This window comes from Felis catus, chromosome E2 (assembly GCF_018350175.1).
Source record: "Felis catus isolate Fca126 chromosome E2, F.catus_Fca126_mat1.0, whole genome shotgun sequence".
Lineage (NCBI taxonomy): Eukaryota > Metazoa > Chordata > Mammalia > Carnivora > Felidae > Felis > Felis catus.
Genome location: NC_058382.1, coordinates 57,542,997 through 57,560,049, shown reverse-complemented (window position 1 = coordinate 57,560,049; position 17,053 = coordinate 57,542,997). Strand labels below are relative to the sequence as shown.

The window sequence follows — 17,053 nt, the reverse complement described above, 5'->3', positions numbered from 1 at the left end:
GGAACAGAAGTACAAAGGAGATAATTTTTCGTTTTAAAGGCAGTTAACTGAGAGTCATATTCCAATGTCAAGGTTAACAATAAATCTTGAGGTGTTCTCGTCTCTGCAATCTGATCTTTGTCAGGGCATACATCGCGAACGCCTCCCTTGGCTCGTGATAAAAACCGAGCACGCTCTTCTCTTCCCCCCGTCCTTGTGTCCACAGCAGCTTGGGCAAGAGTCCCCAGCTCGCCTTCGAGGGCACAAACCGTTGGGGACACCTGCAGGCAATGTGCACAGGACGGTCACACATCTCAAGAGGAGGGGCTGAACACGCATTGCTAGCTTATGCAGACGGAAGCAGCCGGGCCCTCGGATTCTGACCTGCCGCTTGCTCGAGGGATCAGCCAGGGCCTGTTAAAACTTGCCCAGCAGCACAAAACGGCTGAGCAGCGGACTGCTGAGCTGGGGGGGTCGGGGGGGGGGGGGCAGAGGGGGGTACCTGACAGCCTCCTTTGGGAGCAACGTGTACTCGGCCGGCTCCCGGAGGGGCTCCCGAGGGCTTCTTGGTGCCGAGCCACAGAAAACAATGGCAAGTTCTAGGATGCCCACTCTTTCTTTCCTGAGAAAGGAACATAGATTTTGGGGGCTCAGCACATCAGTAATGTAAGTTAACAGTGGGTTCAGGAAAAATAAAGCAAAAAGCACAAATTACAGAAAAATGTTTATAAAAGAGCTTCATGCTTTTTTTTTTTTTTTTTTTTTTAGTTTTTGGATTACCTAGACCCTTTCAGAATTCGGGAAGAGCTACCCGTCAGGAAAATGGGATTACTCAGAAACAAGAGTCACCTGATCAGGAAATCCCGGCGGGAACACCTCCCTGGTGAGAAGTCCCAGGTCCTGCCTGTCCAGTGAGCGTACTCAGTCACCCACTCACCCTGTCGGGGTCTCTGTGTCCCCACTCACGACACGAATGCGCTTGGCCTTGCCTGCGATTTGCCAGACGTGGCCAGTGCTCAGTCACTCCGGGAACCGGTTGAAACACACCGCCTCCAGGCACCCCCTCCACCCTCACTCCTGGTACTTTTACAACGGATACTTCTCAAGTGGGGCCCCGGAACCTGAATTCTGCACAAGCTCAGCCAAGTGGAGGGAGGTGCGGACTTGGGGGGGGGGGGCACCCTCAGGGATTCGTCGCGAGGGAGGAAGGGGCCCTGCACAGAGAGGAGGGTTGTGTCTCCTGCCTGGGCCCAGGTTCAATGACTCGAGCCAGAGGATACGTAAAATGATATAGAATATTTAATCGGTTACTGTGATATCATAGAAACACCAAGCATCATCAAAGTAAAAAAGGCTGCTAGGAGGTACGTGATGGGTCCGGACGCTACGGGGTCGTGGCTGGTCTACGGCCTCCGGCGGGGGGCGGCGGGGCCCGGGGCCCCTCGAGGCCCAGAGGGGGGGGCGGGGGGCGGGGTCGCTGGCCCCGGTCCTGGTGCCTCTTGCCCTTGCCCTTCTTCTTCTTGTCCTCCAGCCGCGGCTTCAGGGCGCACACGCAGGCGGACACGCCGGCGATGGCCTTGGGCAGGTCGGTGCCCCTGCTCCACGCGTCCTTGTCGCGGTCGTAGACCTGCACGGTCTTGGAGAAGGCCGTGCTCTCCCAGCTGTAGCCGCCCAGGACGTAGATGCGGCCCTGCCACACGGCCACGCCCGACTCGCTGTTGGCGTGCAGCAGGGGCGCCACGCGGGTCCACTGGTTGCACTGCGGGCTGTAGGCCTCCACGCCCAGCACGTCGAAGCGCTCCATGGACTCGATGCTGTCGTCGCTGCCGCCGATGGAGTAGATGCTGTCGCCCAGGCTGCACATGCTGTGCCAGCCGCGCGCCGTGGTCATGGGCCGCCGCTCCTCCCACACGTCCGTCCGGTGGTCGTAGCACAGCAGGTTCTTGCGGTAGGGGCCGATCTGGTAGTCGTGCCCCCCGAGATGTACACGAAGTCCTTGTAGATGGCGCCCGCGTGGCCGTAGGTGAACCTGCGGAGACGGACGGACGGACGGAGACACAGAGGGGGCTCAGTGCCGCGCCGGGGCCCCGCGCTTTCCCTCTTCGCCGGGGGGGGGGGGGGGAGGGGGGGCCGCGGGGCCCCGAGGGGACCACGGAGGGAGCGGGCGGCCCCCGCACGCTTTGCAGATGGCAGCTGTCAGCGGACAGAAAGCGGCGGAGCCGGGCAGGCAAGTGCGCACGTGGCTCGGCAGCCCGACCGCCCGGCCTGTGCCCGCAGCCCATTTCCCCGTGTCAGGACGGGGATAATGACACGGCAGATCCCTCGCGTAAGAGCTAAAAACAATGGGACCGTGTGACTGAGGCACTCGTGGGTTCCCTTCAAATTATACAGCAAACGGGAACGAAGCAAAGCACAGCCTCAACTCTGCGACATTCCAGAAAAGACTACAGGGGCAGTGGAAAAAACCCTTGGGCCGTCGGGGCCTGGAGCTCGGGTGGGATGAATGTGTGGAGCACAGGAGGCTCACAGGACAGTGAAAACACTGTGTGCCACGCGTGGCTGGAGGCGCACCCCTGACATTTGTCCAAACCTACAGCACAGGCGACACAGCGAGCCCTCGCTTAGCGCGGACCTCGGTGAGCGTCTTGTAGCCACCTGGGTGCGTCAGTTGTAACAAATGTAGCGCAGAGGGAATGAGCCCAGGGGAGAGTCTATGGGAACGATCTGTACCTCCTGCTCGATTTTCCGTACACCTAAAACTGCTCTAAAAAGTGCCGTGCGGGGGCGCCTTGGTGGACCCGTCGGTTAAGCGTCCAACCTGGGCTCGGAATGTGATCTCAGTTGGTGGGTTCGAGCCCCGCGTCGGGCTCTGTGCTGACAGCTCAGCACACGCACTAACGATTACGGCATCATAGACTATGTCTACTCCAACCTCGGACCCCTAAGGCCCATTTAGAAAGAAAAAAATCAGGTTTGTTTTAGCGTTTAGGTACGTGAATCACTCCAGCTGGCCCACAGCGATGGCCGCAGAGGCTCTTATCACTATCGTTGAGCCTCACTCCTCCATCTGTAAAATGGGATGATTAAAAAAAAAAAAAAGTACCTAAACCTAAGGAGATCACAGGTCTCGGTCTGCCTGTGACGGGGTCGGTATTTACAGTTAACGTTCACTGCCACCCTGGTTTGGATGACAGATTATATGGGCGCCTACCCCCACCCCACCAGGTCCCTGGGTGTCAAGGGACTCGTCATATCAAGCACTTGGCCCAGAGGTGACACACGGTCCTCCCAACTGCCAAAGGCACTGCTCCACCGGCTTCTTAGAACCTCCACACGAAGGTGGTAGTAACTGGGGACTGGAGGACGGTGGGATTCACCACCAAATGCTCACACCGCTCATCTGTCTAGCTCCTGGGGATGCACCCAAGACCGCCGGACGCGTTCCACAGCAAGACTGGTTTGGAACGCGTGCCTGCACGCTCAGCCACGGGGAACTGCTGACGTTAAGTGGCAGGCACCTTCTGCTAAACCCGTCAGGGTGACAGGGGCTCTCTGAGTGCACACCAGCACGCGGGGCAACCGAGGAGGAGGAGCTCCGAGCCCTGGGACACCCCGGGGGGCCCCCGGGCGCTGGATGCCGTGGAGCGGAGGGGGGGGGGGGGAGAGGCTCCTTGGGAACATCTCGCTCCCAACAGCCCTATTCTGTCACCTTGAGGACCAACCCAGGTCCACGCTCAGGGATGTTTCTCGGGAAAGCCCTCGCTATCTAAACCTAACACTCTCTCCCTGAAGCTCCAGGAGTGAACAGACTTGGAAACTGAGGGACTTCTGTCTTGGCGGCAGAGGTGACATTGCACTTGGATGGTCTGTCCCCTGACTTGTTACCACCACGCCCTCTGCCCCCACAGTCTACCCAGAGTTATCTACAAACCAGGAGATTTTTCCTGAAATTAGAGGCCAAGACATCTAGAAGACGAGGTGGACAACCGGAGCCCCAGAGTAGAGCCCGCCTGAGGACTCTGCCCGCCCCCACCCCCCGCCCGCCCCGCCCCCGGCCTCCAGTCACCTCGGCAAGCCGGCCACGTAGGACCAGGAGTCGGTCTTGGGGCTGTAAGTCTCCACTGAAGAAAGAGCTCCGTTCTCGTTCCGGCCACCGACGGCCACCAGCATGTCTTCGATGGAGGCCAGGTAGAAGTCCACACGGCGCTGGTTCATGGAGGCCACCTGCGGAGGCGGGACACCTGTACCTTCCCTTCCCCACGCTCGGGACAACGTCAGCATCGAGCACTCGGCTCCCAAATGCGTGCTGTGGGACGCACAGCCCGGGAAGGTCAGGCAGTGGCCAAGCGCATCTGGGGAAGGAAGTCACCCTTGACGAAAGAGGGGCTCTTCGGACAGGACTTCTCAAGAGCTCCCAGAACCCTTGAGACCTTGTCCCCGGGGAAGGGGACAGAGAACACAGTCCCCCAACTGGCCTGGGCAGTGGCTGACCTTGTGGACTCGCATTCTGCAGAACATATGGTTCAGAATGACCAGTTTAGTGGTTTCCTGGAACAAAAACTCATGTCTCCTCTTGCTCCTCCCACACCAGACACTTAGAATTAATGCTGATTGCTATCGTGTTGACAGACAGAAAGGAGCAATCAGCGGGAAATTAAAAAGCAAAAGACTCAACTTTTTTTTTTTTTTTTAAACAATCCAAGCAGAACGCAGAAACGAACACAGTCCCAAAGGAGACCGCGCCTGCAGGCCGCCCCTGCTACGGAGCTCTCGGGGACGGGCTCCAAACAGGGGGCCTCTTTCGAGGGGCAGGACCTACACGCTGGTGGGGGTTTGCAGACTTTCGAGAATAAAACAGAAAGGTCACCGGAGCCCATTCCGAGTTTCGCGCTCAGATAAAATCACCAAGTAAAAGCGCAGAGGCACGGGCAGAAAGGCAGACCGGTTTCTGAGGGTCGTGGTCTGGGGAGGTGTTTGTGGGAGGAGAGGACTGCCTTCTCTGTGCCGGGGGCTGGCCAACCCCCACCGGCCCCAGCCCCTGACCTCCGGACGTCCACACCCCCCCTACCGACCCCATTTCCGGAGGCGGAAGCTGGAAATCCGGAGGGCGAGGAAGCAGTCTGAAATCCCCAGCAGCGACTCAGCACAGCTGGGGTGTGAACTCGGGCCTGACACCGAGACCCAGCCTTGGGTCTCACCACCTTCGCCACACCTGCTGGGCCACGACTGCCACCAGGTGGGAGCCTCCGTGGCCTCCTTAAACGAGCTCCAAACCCTTCCCGAAGGGGAGCTCTGGGGCGACTCTGGGGGAACACCGTCCGAACCCTGGGTCCAACTCTGGGCCGAACCCTGGGTCCAACCTCTAGGCCGACACCATCCAGCATGGCAGCCACCAGCCTCGTGCGGCCATTTACACTCGGACAGACGTCAGTTAGTTCAGGTGAAATACAACCCCAAATTCAGTCCTTGGGTCCCACTGGCCGCATTCTGAGCGCTCAGTCACCACACGTGGCTGGTGGCCGGGGTATCGGACAGCACAGGCGCAGAACGTCTGTGTCGCCCGCAGAAAGTTCTACTGGAGTGCCCCGCGCCGCGGGACGACCGCGTCTGCGCCTGCGTGGCGGCCGCTCGCCCCTCCCTCGCCCCTCCCCCGCCCCGGGCAGGGCGCGGGCTCGGGGCCGGACGCGCCCCTGTGTCCTCACGCCGCCTCGGTCAGAACAGGGGCCGAGGCCCGAGAGCAAGGGGGCAGCCAAGGCTAGGTTAAGACAGCAAAAGTCCTCAAGAGTAAAGAAATAATCTGGCTTTAATCTCACCTTGATCCACTGTTTACAGCGGGGGTCATACCTATAAAGAAGATTGGACGCCGCATCCCCTCCGTTGTCCCGGGAAAAGCTGCCGCCGGCAATGAAGATGAACCCCCCCAGCACGGCGACGCAGTGGTGGCTCCGCCGGGCCGGCAGGGGCGTCTCCTTGACCCACTGCTCGCTCTTGGCGTCCAGGTAGCAGGTGTCATCGCTGAGCTCCAGACACCGCTCGGAGACCTCGCCGCCCACGAACAGGAGGCGCTCCTCGTTGGTGCGGAGCGCCGTGCGCTTGGTCTGCATGACCGGCTGGGCCGCCAGGCTGTTGTGGTAGCGCACCGCCTCCTCGATGAAGCCCTCGCAGTTGGCCTCGCGGGGCAGCAGCGAGCACACGGCCGGCTTGACGCGGTGCAGCAGGTCGTTCTTGGGGATGAGCGGGAAGTGGATGTTCTCCAGCACCTGGTAGGCGTGGGCCTCGCGCTCCGGCTGCTGCGTCAGCCACTGCAGGGCGGCCTGCAGCAGGTCGTGCTCGCACTCCCGCTGCACCTGGCTGCTGCTCAGGTAGACGCACAGCTTCTGCATGGAGACGTTCTGCAGGAAGTCGGGCGTGAAGGACAGCGTGCCGAAGCGGCTCAGGATGAAGCCGTCGATGAAGGCGTCGAGCCGCTTGAGGCTGTAGATGGAGGCCAGCTCCTGCAGGTACAGGTAGTTGTCCTCGCTCACCTCCTGCTCCAGGTACTCGCAGCAGAAGTCCACCGCCGTCCAGATCTGCAGCAGGTGCGCCGTCTCCAGGATGTAGTCGATGTTGCCGCCGTCCAGCGCCAGCTCCCCGCCGTACAGGAAGTCCACCACGGCCTTGAGCCCGATGTAGGAGGCGCCCACGAGCTCCACCTCCTTCTGGAAGGCCTCGCGCATGCCGATGGTGAACATGGAGTTGAAGTAGTCGCTGCACACGGCCAGCAGGTTGCGGTGGGCCGGCACGCGCTGCTCGTCCGCCACCAGGACGATGTCGCAGAAGAGGCCGCGGAGACGCTGCTCGTTCAGCCGCTGCAGCACCGTGGTCGAGTGGTCGGCCCAGTGGTACACCTGCGGCCGAGAGGGCGCGTGCGCGTCAGGGGCTCGGCCGGCAGCCCCGCCCCCCGGCCCCGCCCACCCCCTGCAGCAGGGTCCCGGGGTCAACCCCGGGCCTCACGACCGGCACTTGCGATTCGGTGCACACCCTGTAGCGTTCCCTCTTTCTTTTCAAATGCCAGCTCCTAAAGGGGCGCCCGGCTGGCTCAGTCGCCAGAGCAGGACACTCTTTTGACCTCGGGGTGTGGCCTTGAGCCCCACAGTGGGGGCAGAGATCACTTACCAAACAACGTGGCCTAGCAAAGGCAATTTCTAAAAACTTACGTTCTCCTTTCCTTCCTACCTACCGTCTTTCTTTATAAATACAATCCCTAAAAACGTAATCTCTCTTCCCTCGTTCGTCTTTCCTGGTTTTTTTCTTTCTAAATACAGTTCCTCAAAGTTTTATTTTTTCTCTCCCTGCCCCCTTTCTTACTGTGGGTCCGGAGCAGATAGGTTTAAAAATGGCCGTCCCGTAGGGGCAGCCCAGTTGCTCAGGTATAGCCTGTAAACGCGGACAGAAGCTGGGTTTGAATCCGAGGTCTGCTACTTACTAGCTGAGTGATCTTGAGAAAGCCCTGAGAAGCCTCTGAGCCCCCTTTTCCTGGTCTCACAAGTGCGGACGAGGGCGTTTACCACTCCGGATGGGACGTTAAGAGGACGGGGCGCCGTTCCAGGAGACCCAGAGTTCCCACCGAGGCCTCCCACCAAGGAAGACTGCTCACTCCGTGTTCTAGAAAATGCTTAGCACCGAGCCATGCGAGGGGCTCCCACTTCTACTGATGGGTCCAGGGATGGGGCGGGTCCCAGAGACTCCGCGATGCATCCCGACTAAAGTGCTCTGGGGGTCCTACTTTCAGAAAAGCGAGAAATCAGGAAAAGTGCAGGAGCGTGGCCTCTTCCCCAGGGCAGGGCTTATACGAATCTCGCACTGTGCGCTGGGTATGTGCTCTCTCATTCGCGGGTCACAATGACCCTCCTCCAAGGGAAGGTCTGTAATCATGCCCATTTCCCAGATGAGGAGAAACTGAGGTTCAGAGACTCGGAAACTTGCCCAAAGTCCCACAGTGGCTGAGAGGCAGGGCTGGGATTTGCGGCTAGGTCTCATTCCAGAGCCCGAACTTTTAATCACCACACGGCACCGGAATCAACAAATCAGTTCACGTGAACAACGAAAATGGGTCCATTCAAGCAACCCAGGTCGGGAGACGTTTGCAGAGTGCTGTCTGCCTGCCACGTGCTTTGGAGGGCACGAGGCCACGACAGACCCAGGCAGCAGCGTCTCCATCTTTGGAAGACCAATCAGGCTCCGGGGGCTCGGGATCCACACACCGCCCGGTTTGTTTACGTCAGAAACACCACGAAATTCAGTACAGGGAGGCACAGGCCGTCCAGGCACATTGGTGACATAGCTGGTCTATTTGAGGGTGTCGGCAGACAGGGCTGGCCGGGCACCGAGCCTCAAAGGGGAAGTGGTGCAGGTGAGGGGAGGTGGGCTGAGGGCTCAGCAGGTGTGAGCAGCTGTGGGGGGGGACTGCCAGGTCCCCGCAGGCCACTTTGCAACCTGTGTCCTGCTGTGTGTCATCGCCTTCTTCCCTTCCTCCCAACACACCCGTGACGGGGGTAATAACTGTTTCCCCACAGTCCCTCCTCATCCGGCCACTCCCAACACCCACCGCTCCCTGTAGGTTACAGGTGCGGGCAACGTTCTCAGACTTGTGACGTGGACGCCTAACAGGTACTGCCCGAAGCTGCCTTCCCTTCCAAGTGCGGAGAGCCAGGCTGTGTTGTTCTCACATCACAGGACGGTTTCTCGGAGGTTCCATACGTGGATCTCTCCGCCTATTCTGGTTACCGGCAGAGAGAGCCCGGCTGGCCTGGTCTGGGCTGCAACACACCCCGGCTCGGGGCCCCTCTTGGGCACGGACTCGAGGAAGGAAGCGTCAAAGCACCACAGCGGCAGGCCCTCTCGTGACCGTGAAGGCTCAAAGCCCCCGGAAGCGAGGGGCGTCAGGTGGGCTGTATGCCCCGCCCCAGGCCCCCGGTTGTCTGTAAGCTGGTGGGGATGCGGGGCCAGCACACTTCAATGGGTGCACACAGGACCCCCAGCTGCGGCGTAAAAAGAAAAACCAGCCCCCTGGAGGGGGTGGGGGATGGGGACAGCCCCAGATGACAGCTGCGGAGAGGACCATCTGCTCCAGTGAGCCAGGGCAGGGAAAAGGGCAGCCACTGTTTCTAAAACTGGGTCTCCATGCTAAGTAGGCACGCTCATTCTTCACCTGGGTCTCAGTGACAACCCGTTTCTGGATATTTTAGTGCAGCGGCAGAGATGAAGCCTTTCAAAAGAGAAAAAAAAAACCCAAAACCAAAAAACACCAAACACGACCTCCCGGTTTCAAAGGGACCTCAGCAACAGAGTCGCAGCGTTTCCTAAAACCTAGAAGCTTCGACCCCCGCACTCTTCGATGGTGCTAACTCTTACTCGGTCATTTATTCCCTGTTTGAGTGCCTCCACCAGCGGCAAGGCGACGTGAGAGAAGAAACACAGGCCCTCAGCAGCCAACCCTAGCCAGAATGCAGCACGTCCGGAGTGTTTTACATGCAAACGGGATTCATCATCAGAACGGATCAACACATTTCAGAGCAGATGAACCAGCAGCGGCCGTCACACAATGGAAGACTCCATCGCGCCCGGAAGGTGAACAGCCTACCGCTTAAAGGCAGCAAGCAACAGGGCCAGACCTCAGAGGCGTAGTAACCGGCGAAAGGAGCCTGACTCGCACTGAGTTCAAGGGCAGACAACACTCCAGTCCCGGAAGCTGGCGACTGGGACTGGAGGGTCCGGTAATCTCTGCTGTAATCTGGGGGCTGGCTACCTGGGTGTGTTTGGCGTCTAGAAAATCCAGGCTACACTTCCCCTCCGGGCCCTCTTTAAGTACAGTAAGTCAGAAACACGGATACCGTGTAACCACGGGATAGATTCCGACAGAAACGAACCCGGAACGCGCCTTTCGGGGACAAAGATTTCCAGCACTATCACCACGCTCAGAAAGCCGTACTGTCTCTGCAGCCAGGCTCTGAAACAAAGCCTCTTTGAGACAGCCGCGAGACCTTTCTGGGTTTTCGCGGCAGATAAAGCCGGGCTTGGCAAGAGCCTTCTCGGTAACTCAGATGGAAATAAGAGCCCGTTTCTCCGGAGAACCCACCTCTCCTGAAAATTCTACCCCGTTTTCCTTCTGTGCACATCTGCAGAACCTCTGTTTTGCCCTCAAATCTACACGCTGCTCACAGGTCCCTTTATCTAAAGTGGTTACCTCCGTCTTTTTTCAGTCTTCTTTTGACATATTTTTTCCTAACGGCGCCCATGAGATTCTAACGCCACACGTATCCTGTGTATTTGTACGTGAACTGTATGTATAGCTGTGCTCTCTGGTCGCAAAAAAGAAAATTCTTTTTAAACCCTCCCCTCTCCCAAGAACCAATTTTGGGGGCAATATTGGCCCCGGTGAAAACGCACGATCTGAGGTAAGCAGAACATTTAAATCTGCAAAGGGGCCACTTTTAAAGAAAAGTGGTGATAAAAAAATTTTAAAAAATATATATTTTTTTAAAGAAAAAAAGAGGTGTTACTGATATTTATAGAGGAACAGGTGTGAACGGAGACTGGCCTGAAAATTGGTCCCCCAATCCTTATTTACAGTAGCCTCGAGTCTGCTGAAGGTACAGATTCCCAGGTCCTGCTCTCAGATTGTAATTTAGTAGGTCTGGGGTGGGGCCCGGTATATGCATTCCGAATTGGATACATTCCCCCCTCCCAGGGTGATCCTGATGTGGCCAGCATGACACAGGTTGGTAGGCTGGCCATAGGGAACCCACCCTCACTCGCTCCTGGGGTCCCAGAAAGGCAGACTGGGGGAAAGACTCCGGGCCCTTAATATCCAGGTACGCAACACATGACCCCGACCGCTAGGTCAGGTGCTGGCTTGTCAATGGACGTGTCCTTGGAGTTTTGGGGCCCCCAAGTGGGGACACACATCCCATGGCTTTTTCCTCCTGTCCCATCCACGTCTTTGAGTTGCGGCAAAGAACAAGCGAGTCAAGGTGTATCTCTAACGACCCTCACGCTCCTGCTCTGAGTTTCGGATGTTTTCTACCCCGTGCCTAAGCTACCTGTCTACTCATTGTTAAGGAGGCTAACACCACCACCAGGAACAGAAAATCCGTCTGGCCTTTAGGACTGATCTCATCAGAAAAATACCACACTTCGTAGGCAACTTGCACAGGGTGGCGAGCGGCCATTCACAGACCTTTGAAGATTCGCTGATCTTGTACGGCCGTGACACTCGCGTCTGCCGGCTTCCCTCCATCATAGAAGAGATCCCAGCCCTAGGACAAGAACAGGGATTTTTGAGTGTGTGGTAAAAAAAAAAAAAACCCAGGTCACTCAGTAATCGCAGGCTGCTGACAGATATCGAGGACGATGAGGGTGAAACCAGTCACACGGAGGAAAGACGGAGAGAAGACAGTACAGAAATGAGAACTCTTTTACGCTGAGTTGAAAAACTCAGCTGATTAGAATCAGACAGTGCAGGGGCTCCTGGGTGGCGCAGTCGGTTAAGCGTCCGACGTCAGCCAGGTCACGATCTCGCGGTCCGTGAGTTCGAGCCCCGCATCGGGCTCTGGGCTGATGGCTCGGAGCCTGGAGCCTGTTTCCGATTCTGTGTCTCCCTCTCTCTCTGCCCCTCCCCCGTTCATGCTCTGTCTCTCTCTGTCCCAAAAATAAAAATAAATAAAAAACGTTGAAAAAAAAATTAAAAAAAGAAAAAAAAAGAATCAGACAGTGCAGTTAACGTCGTTCCTTTATTAACTAAAATCTGACAGCATCCTGTCTTTTACAGCCCACCTCCTACAAATACCTGCCTTCCGATGCTTGATCTCAACTAGGCCTTCGGCTAGATCAAGATATAATGACGGCAGACGCCGGCTAAGGGATTTACCTGTGCTGTCTCGTGTAAGCCCCGCAACTACTCGGCCAGGCTAATGTCACATCCCATTTTACAGCTGGGGTCGTTGAGCTCCAGTCACCACGCGCATAAACGGCTGGGAACCAAACCCGGGTCCGTCCGGCCCCCAAACGTGGCCAGACATGGGCCCTTCACCGCCAAGCTCTGCTGAACGTGGCCCAGTCTGTGAGAACAGCCTAACTTTTGAAAGATCATGACGAAGGCAGGGCTGTGACCCAGTGATGACTGCCACGTATAAAACACGTTCACGGTCTCGACACAGGTACTTTTCCTTTAAGTGCCTTCCTGTGTCTTCACGGATTTAATCCCCAGAAAAACCCCGTGAGTCCAAGGCTACTGCCCAGCATCACACAGCCAGGAAGGAGCTGTGGAGTTGGGCCTCCCACCCAGGGGGGCCTCCTTGCTCTCAACCCCAAGCTACCCTGCCTGGCCATTCAAAACAGGAAAAAAAAAAAAAAAAATTGCCCACAGGCAAGAAACCTCTACTGAGGCTTAGGCCCTGCCTGGACCACCCAGTATAAAATCAAACGCTCACGTTCACCTCCAGACGTCGTAATCACGTCTCCGGGATGGGGGGTGAATCAGACACCTTAAAGTTTCTTCCAGCCAAGTAAGTCACTAACAATAGCACAGAGGTAGGCTTTAGGGGATCTGGAGGGCATGGGGGCACCGAGAAAGGACTTAAGCAAGTCACACCCTGGGCTTAACGAGGAATTTCTTCCCCTTGCTAAGTTGCTACCTACTGAACCAACAGCCTAGGCTAATAAAGAAAAATGTCACAAAATGTAAGCACAGTGTCAAGATAATGGGGGGCATACATTCGGGCACAATCCATCCTGTCCAGCTCCCTGGGGAAGGAAAGGACAGCTAGATTTCCCCCTGACAAACTAGCAACTTTGTGACAAAGGCCAGCTGTACCCACCCCCCTGATCCTTTTGACTGCCCCTGGGCTGCTGGGGGGGGGGGGGGGGTCATGAGGGAAAGGAAGGAAATCAATATTGGGCCGGGCCTGCTGGATGTTTTCCCTTCACCCTCTGAGACTCTGACGCTCAGGTGGTGGAGGGGGCCGTCCAAGGTCACACCCCAGAAAGCAGCAGGTCCCTCTCTCTCCACAACCCTCCCCCGCACCCCCCCCCCCCCCCCCGCAACCAGCCAGAGCTCAGGTTTGCTCTCAGCGCTCAAAGCGTTCTTTTCTAGGCCAAGATTTCTTAAGAGAGTTCCCCTTGGTGGAGGCTCCCTTTTGTCTCGGGGCAAGCGGTTTGGGGCCAATGTGTACAGGAGCGCTGGGTGTCAGCCGCCTCGCGTGCTTTAAGGGGTCAAGGCCATCCGCACGGGCAGCGGCGATCCCCAGTTCCGCGTTACAAGATCTCTTAGTAAACATGGGACCAGAGGCCACGTCCGGACGGAGGGTCCCCAGGGAGCCTGCTCTCAGAGCTGCCTCCGGGTTTCTACCCTGAACCTGCCGGACCTCGGCGATCGGGACATGGCCTCGGACACCCGCCGCTACTCACCAGCCCCGGGTCTCGAGGACAGGGTCTCGGGGCCGCCGCGGTCGCTGGGTCGCACCCCCCCCCACACACACACACCCGCCGGCGGAACTGGCGGCCCAACGGCCGCCGGGCCAGCTCGAGCGGGCGGCGAGCAGGCGGAGTCGGGAAGCGGCCGGGCCGGCGCCCGCGGCGGGACGCGGGGACACTCACCTGGGCCGCGCAGGCCGCACCTGTCTCACCTGCGACGGCGGCCGCTGCCCCTCCGTGTTCCCCTTCCCGCCGCGTCCCCCCCCCCCCAGCACCGCGGGACGCCGGGAGGGGGAGGGGGCGGCGCGGCCGGGGGTCGCCGCTCGCGGGGCGGGGACCCTCCCCACTCCCCGGATCCCCCGACGGCGCGCGCGGAGGCCCACCTGGAGGGCGCGCTACGGGAGCGGCGCGGGGACCCCCGGCGGCGGCGGGACCGGACGGGCGCGGCGGCGGGGCCGGGTCGCCGGAGCCCCGGGACCGGCCGGCTGCGCAGCCATGGCTCCGCCAGGAAGTGCGAGGCCGAGGGCGGAGGCGGCGCGCGCGGCCAATGGCGGCGGCCACGAGGAGGTGGGCTCAGGCGGCGCCGAGGCGGGGCCTGCGCCGGGGAGGGAGGAGGGCGCGCGCGGCCGGGGGAGGGAGGGAGGGAGGCGCGCGAGCCGGGGTGGGGGGCGGGGGGAGGCGCGCGCGGCAGGCGGGGGGCGGTGAAGGGAGGCGCGCGCGGCCGGGGAGGGAGGCGGTGGTGCGCGCGGCCGGGGGAAGAGGGGGCGGTGCGCGCGGCCGGGGGAGGGAGGCCGTGGTGCGCGCGGCCGGGGGAGTTGGGGGCGGTGCGCGCGGCCGGAGGAGGGGGCGGGGCCGGAGCGCCCACCCTCGGCCGCAGCCCCACCTCCCACCCCCCCCGGACTCGCCCCCGCGCGCGCAGCCCCCAGGTTGGCCCTGCGAAACGCCCGCTAGGGTCTGCCAGAGTCCCTGGCGCGGCCCCTAGGGACCGACCTGAGCGCTGCAAGGGGTCCTCAGCCCGCTGCGCTCACCCTAAAGTGAGGCGTCCGTTGGCCCCTCTAGGTATGGTCACCTTCCCCCTCTGTCGCCGCTTGCAGCTTTGCGCTTCACGTGGCTCTTGGCGCCGTTGAATGTGCCAAATCCCTTTCTTACTCATTGGGTTTAGGGTCTCTCTCTCCCCCACTAGAAACCCTCCGGGACAGAGTTTACGGTCGGTTTTATTCCTGGCCGGGCCCTCAGGACTGGCACGCAGTAGGCGCTCCGTAATCTGGTTAACACTGTGGGATGGGTGAATTTAACTATCCCCCACCCGTCTAGCAGTTGTCCAGCTTACCTCCTGCTACGGCTCGGTTGAACCTGGACACCATTACGCTGAGTGAAGGAAGTCAGACACCAGAAGGACACATAGGGTATGGTTTTAGTTACATGAAGCGTCCCGAACAGGGGAACCCATGGAGACAAAGTAGGTTGGTGGTTGCCTGGGTCTGGGGGGGCTGGGAGGAAACGGGGGCGGCCGTACAAGGGACTTCTCCTTGGGGGTGATAAAAATGTTCTGGAATTGGGTAATAGTGATGACTGCACAACTCTGAATATACCAAAAGCCATTGAATTGTACCATTTAAAAAGGCAAATGTATGGTATGCGAATTACCTCTCAGTAAAGCTGTTACAAAAAGAAAATCAAACAAAAGGCTCTGTCTCCTTGTTTTTCTACTCCCTGTCTTCTCTGGGAAGGATTCAGCGCGTCTTTCAGGGCCCCGTAAAGCAGGGGCTGGTTGCAGCCCTGAAGATGGGCCAGAAAAGAATAGAAAATAGGGCTGGGGAGTCAGCATGGCCGGGGAAATCCTCGAGGCTGGTCTTGGCCCTTTCCGTGCTAGACACAACACTCATGGGCCTTTTTCAAAGATGACTTGGGACGATTGGGATTTGTATTAAAGATCTTTAATTGGTGGAGAAACAAAAGTATAGAAAGTATCTTTTTAATTTAAAAGGACTTAGGGTAGGGGGCGCCTGGGTGGCTCAGTCGGTTGAGCCTCTGACTTCGGCTCAGGTCATGATCTGAGGGTTTGTGAGTTCGAGCCCCGCGTCGGGCTCTGTGCTGACGGCTCGGAGCCTGGAGCCTGCTTCCGATTCTGCGTCTCCCTCTCTCTCTCTGCCCCTCCCCTGCTCTCGCACTCTCTCTCTCTCAAAATTAAATGAACGTTAAAAAAATTAACATAAAATAATATAAAGGGACTTACGGTAAAACTAACGTTGGAACCACCTTCAGGCCTTCAGTCAGGCATCATCTTTACTCGGAAGCCTTCCTTGCTCATCTTTGACCCTCCCTCGATCTATGTCTAACCCCCCGAAAAAAGCTAATCCCACATCTTGTTCTACCTCTGTATCTTGCCATGTGAATGTCTGCTATTCCTTGAACTCACGCCCGCCTTCATTCATTAGTTCATTCAACAGACTTGGAGGGAGTTTCTTTTTTTTTTTTTTAACGTTTATTTATTTTCGAGACAGAGAGAGACAGAGCATGAACGGGGGAGGGGCCAAGAGAGAGGGAGACACAGAATCGGAAACAGGCTCCAGGCTCTGAGCCATCAGCCCAGAGCCCGACGCGGGGCTCGAACTCACAGACTGTGAGATCTTAACCTGAGCTGAAGTCAGACGCCCAACCGACTGAGCCACCCAGGCGCCCCGGGAGTTTCTACAATGCTCCAGGCACTGTGGTACGTGCCTGGGATAGAAGACATTTTCAGGAATTTTAGGCAGGGAGGCAAGCGAGTGAGTGAGCAATTACCATATCATGGTCAGTCTCCTGTTAGGGTTCTTTTTCAGCGCTGTGGGTGGGAGTATTCTTTTTTATAGTTGTAGTTAACGATTCCTTCTCTGTATATATACATATTATATATATAGTAGATAGATGGATGGATATAGTATAGTAAATGATATATGTATGAGTCTATGTGTATATGGATATATATCTATTGGAAAGATTTAGCTATAGATACTTGATCGCCAGAGCCTCTAATTCAGCACTGGCATCTGTCCACCAGATGTTGGATCCTTTTTGAAGGAGAACTCGGACCACAACCGGATGAGGCCTAGAATAAGGGCCTGGGACAAGCTCAAGGATCCACTGGTGACCGTGACCGGAAAAGCATGCAGACTTCATCCTGTTTTCCCCGACACTTTCACTTTTATTTCCCCTTTAATTACTATTTTCTTTCCAATTCTAAAAGGAGTGCATGCTTCAAGGGAAATGCAGAGAAGTCCAAAAGGAAAAGTAAACCACTCGCTTCTGCACCATCCAGAAATAACGATTGCTAATATTGTTGCGTCTTCGGGATTTTCCCTTATATAATTTCTTTACAAGAATAACATCAATGCTATACGCAGCTTGCTATGAGCTAGCCATTGGTCTAAGCCCCTTGCACCTCTGAACTCATTTCATCCCCCTGGCTCTTTGAGGGAGGTGGTATTACTCGCCCGGCTCACAGACGGGGAGACTGAGGCCCAGAGAAGTTCAATCACTTGCCCAAGGTCACAGAGCTTGGCCAGAGCAGAACCGAGCTTTGAACCCAGGCAGTCAAGCCTCACAGTCTGCAGGTCTGAGCTAAGCTTGCCCCCCCCACCGT

The 17,053-nt window shown here is 57.7% G+C and overlaps 1 protein-coding gene across 1 annotated transcript; it reads right to left on the bottom strand.

Annotated features, from left to right (window-relative positions):
- Window positions 1–1,256: 1,256 nt before the first annotated feature.
- KLHL36 (kelch like family member 36) lies at window positions 1,257–13,948 on the bottom strand. The gene is given in 6 exon segments (XM_023245538.2): window positions 1,257–1,959; window positions 1,962–2,008; window positions 4,046–4,203; window positions 5,793–6,866; window positions 11,198–11,276; window positions 13,815–13,948. Coding segments are annotated over 5 exon segments (1,938 nt in total). The 5' UTR covers window positions 11,261–11,276; window positions 13,815–13,948; the 3' UTR covers window positions 1,257–1,363.
- Window positions 13,949–17,053: the final 3,105 nt, after the last annotated feature.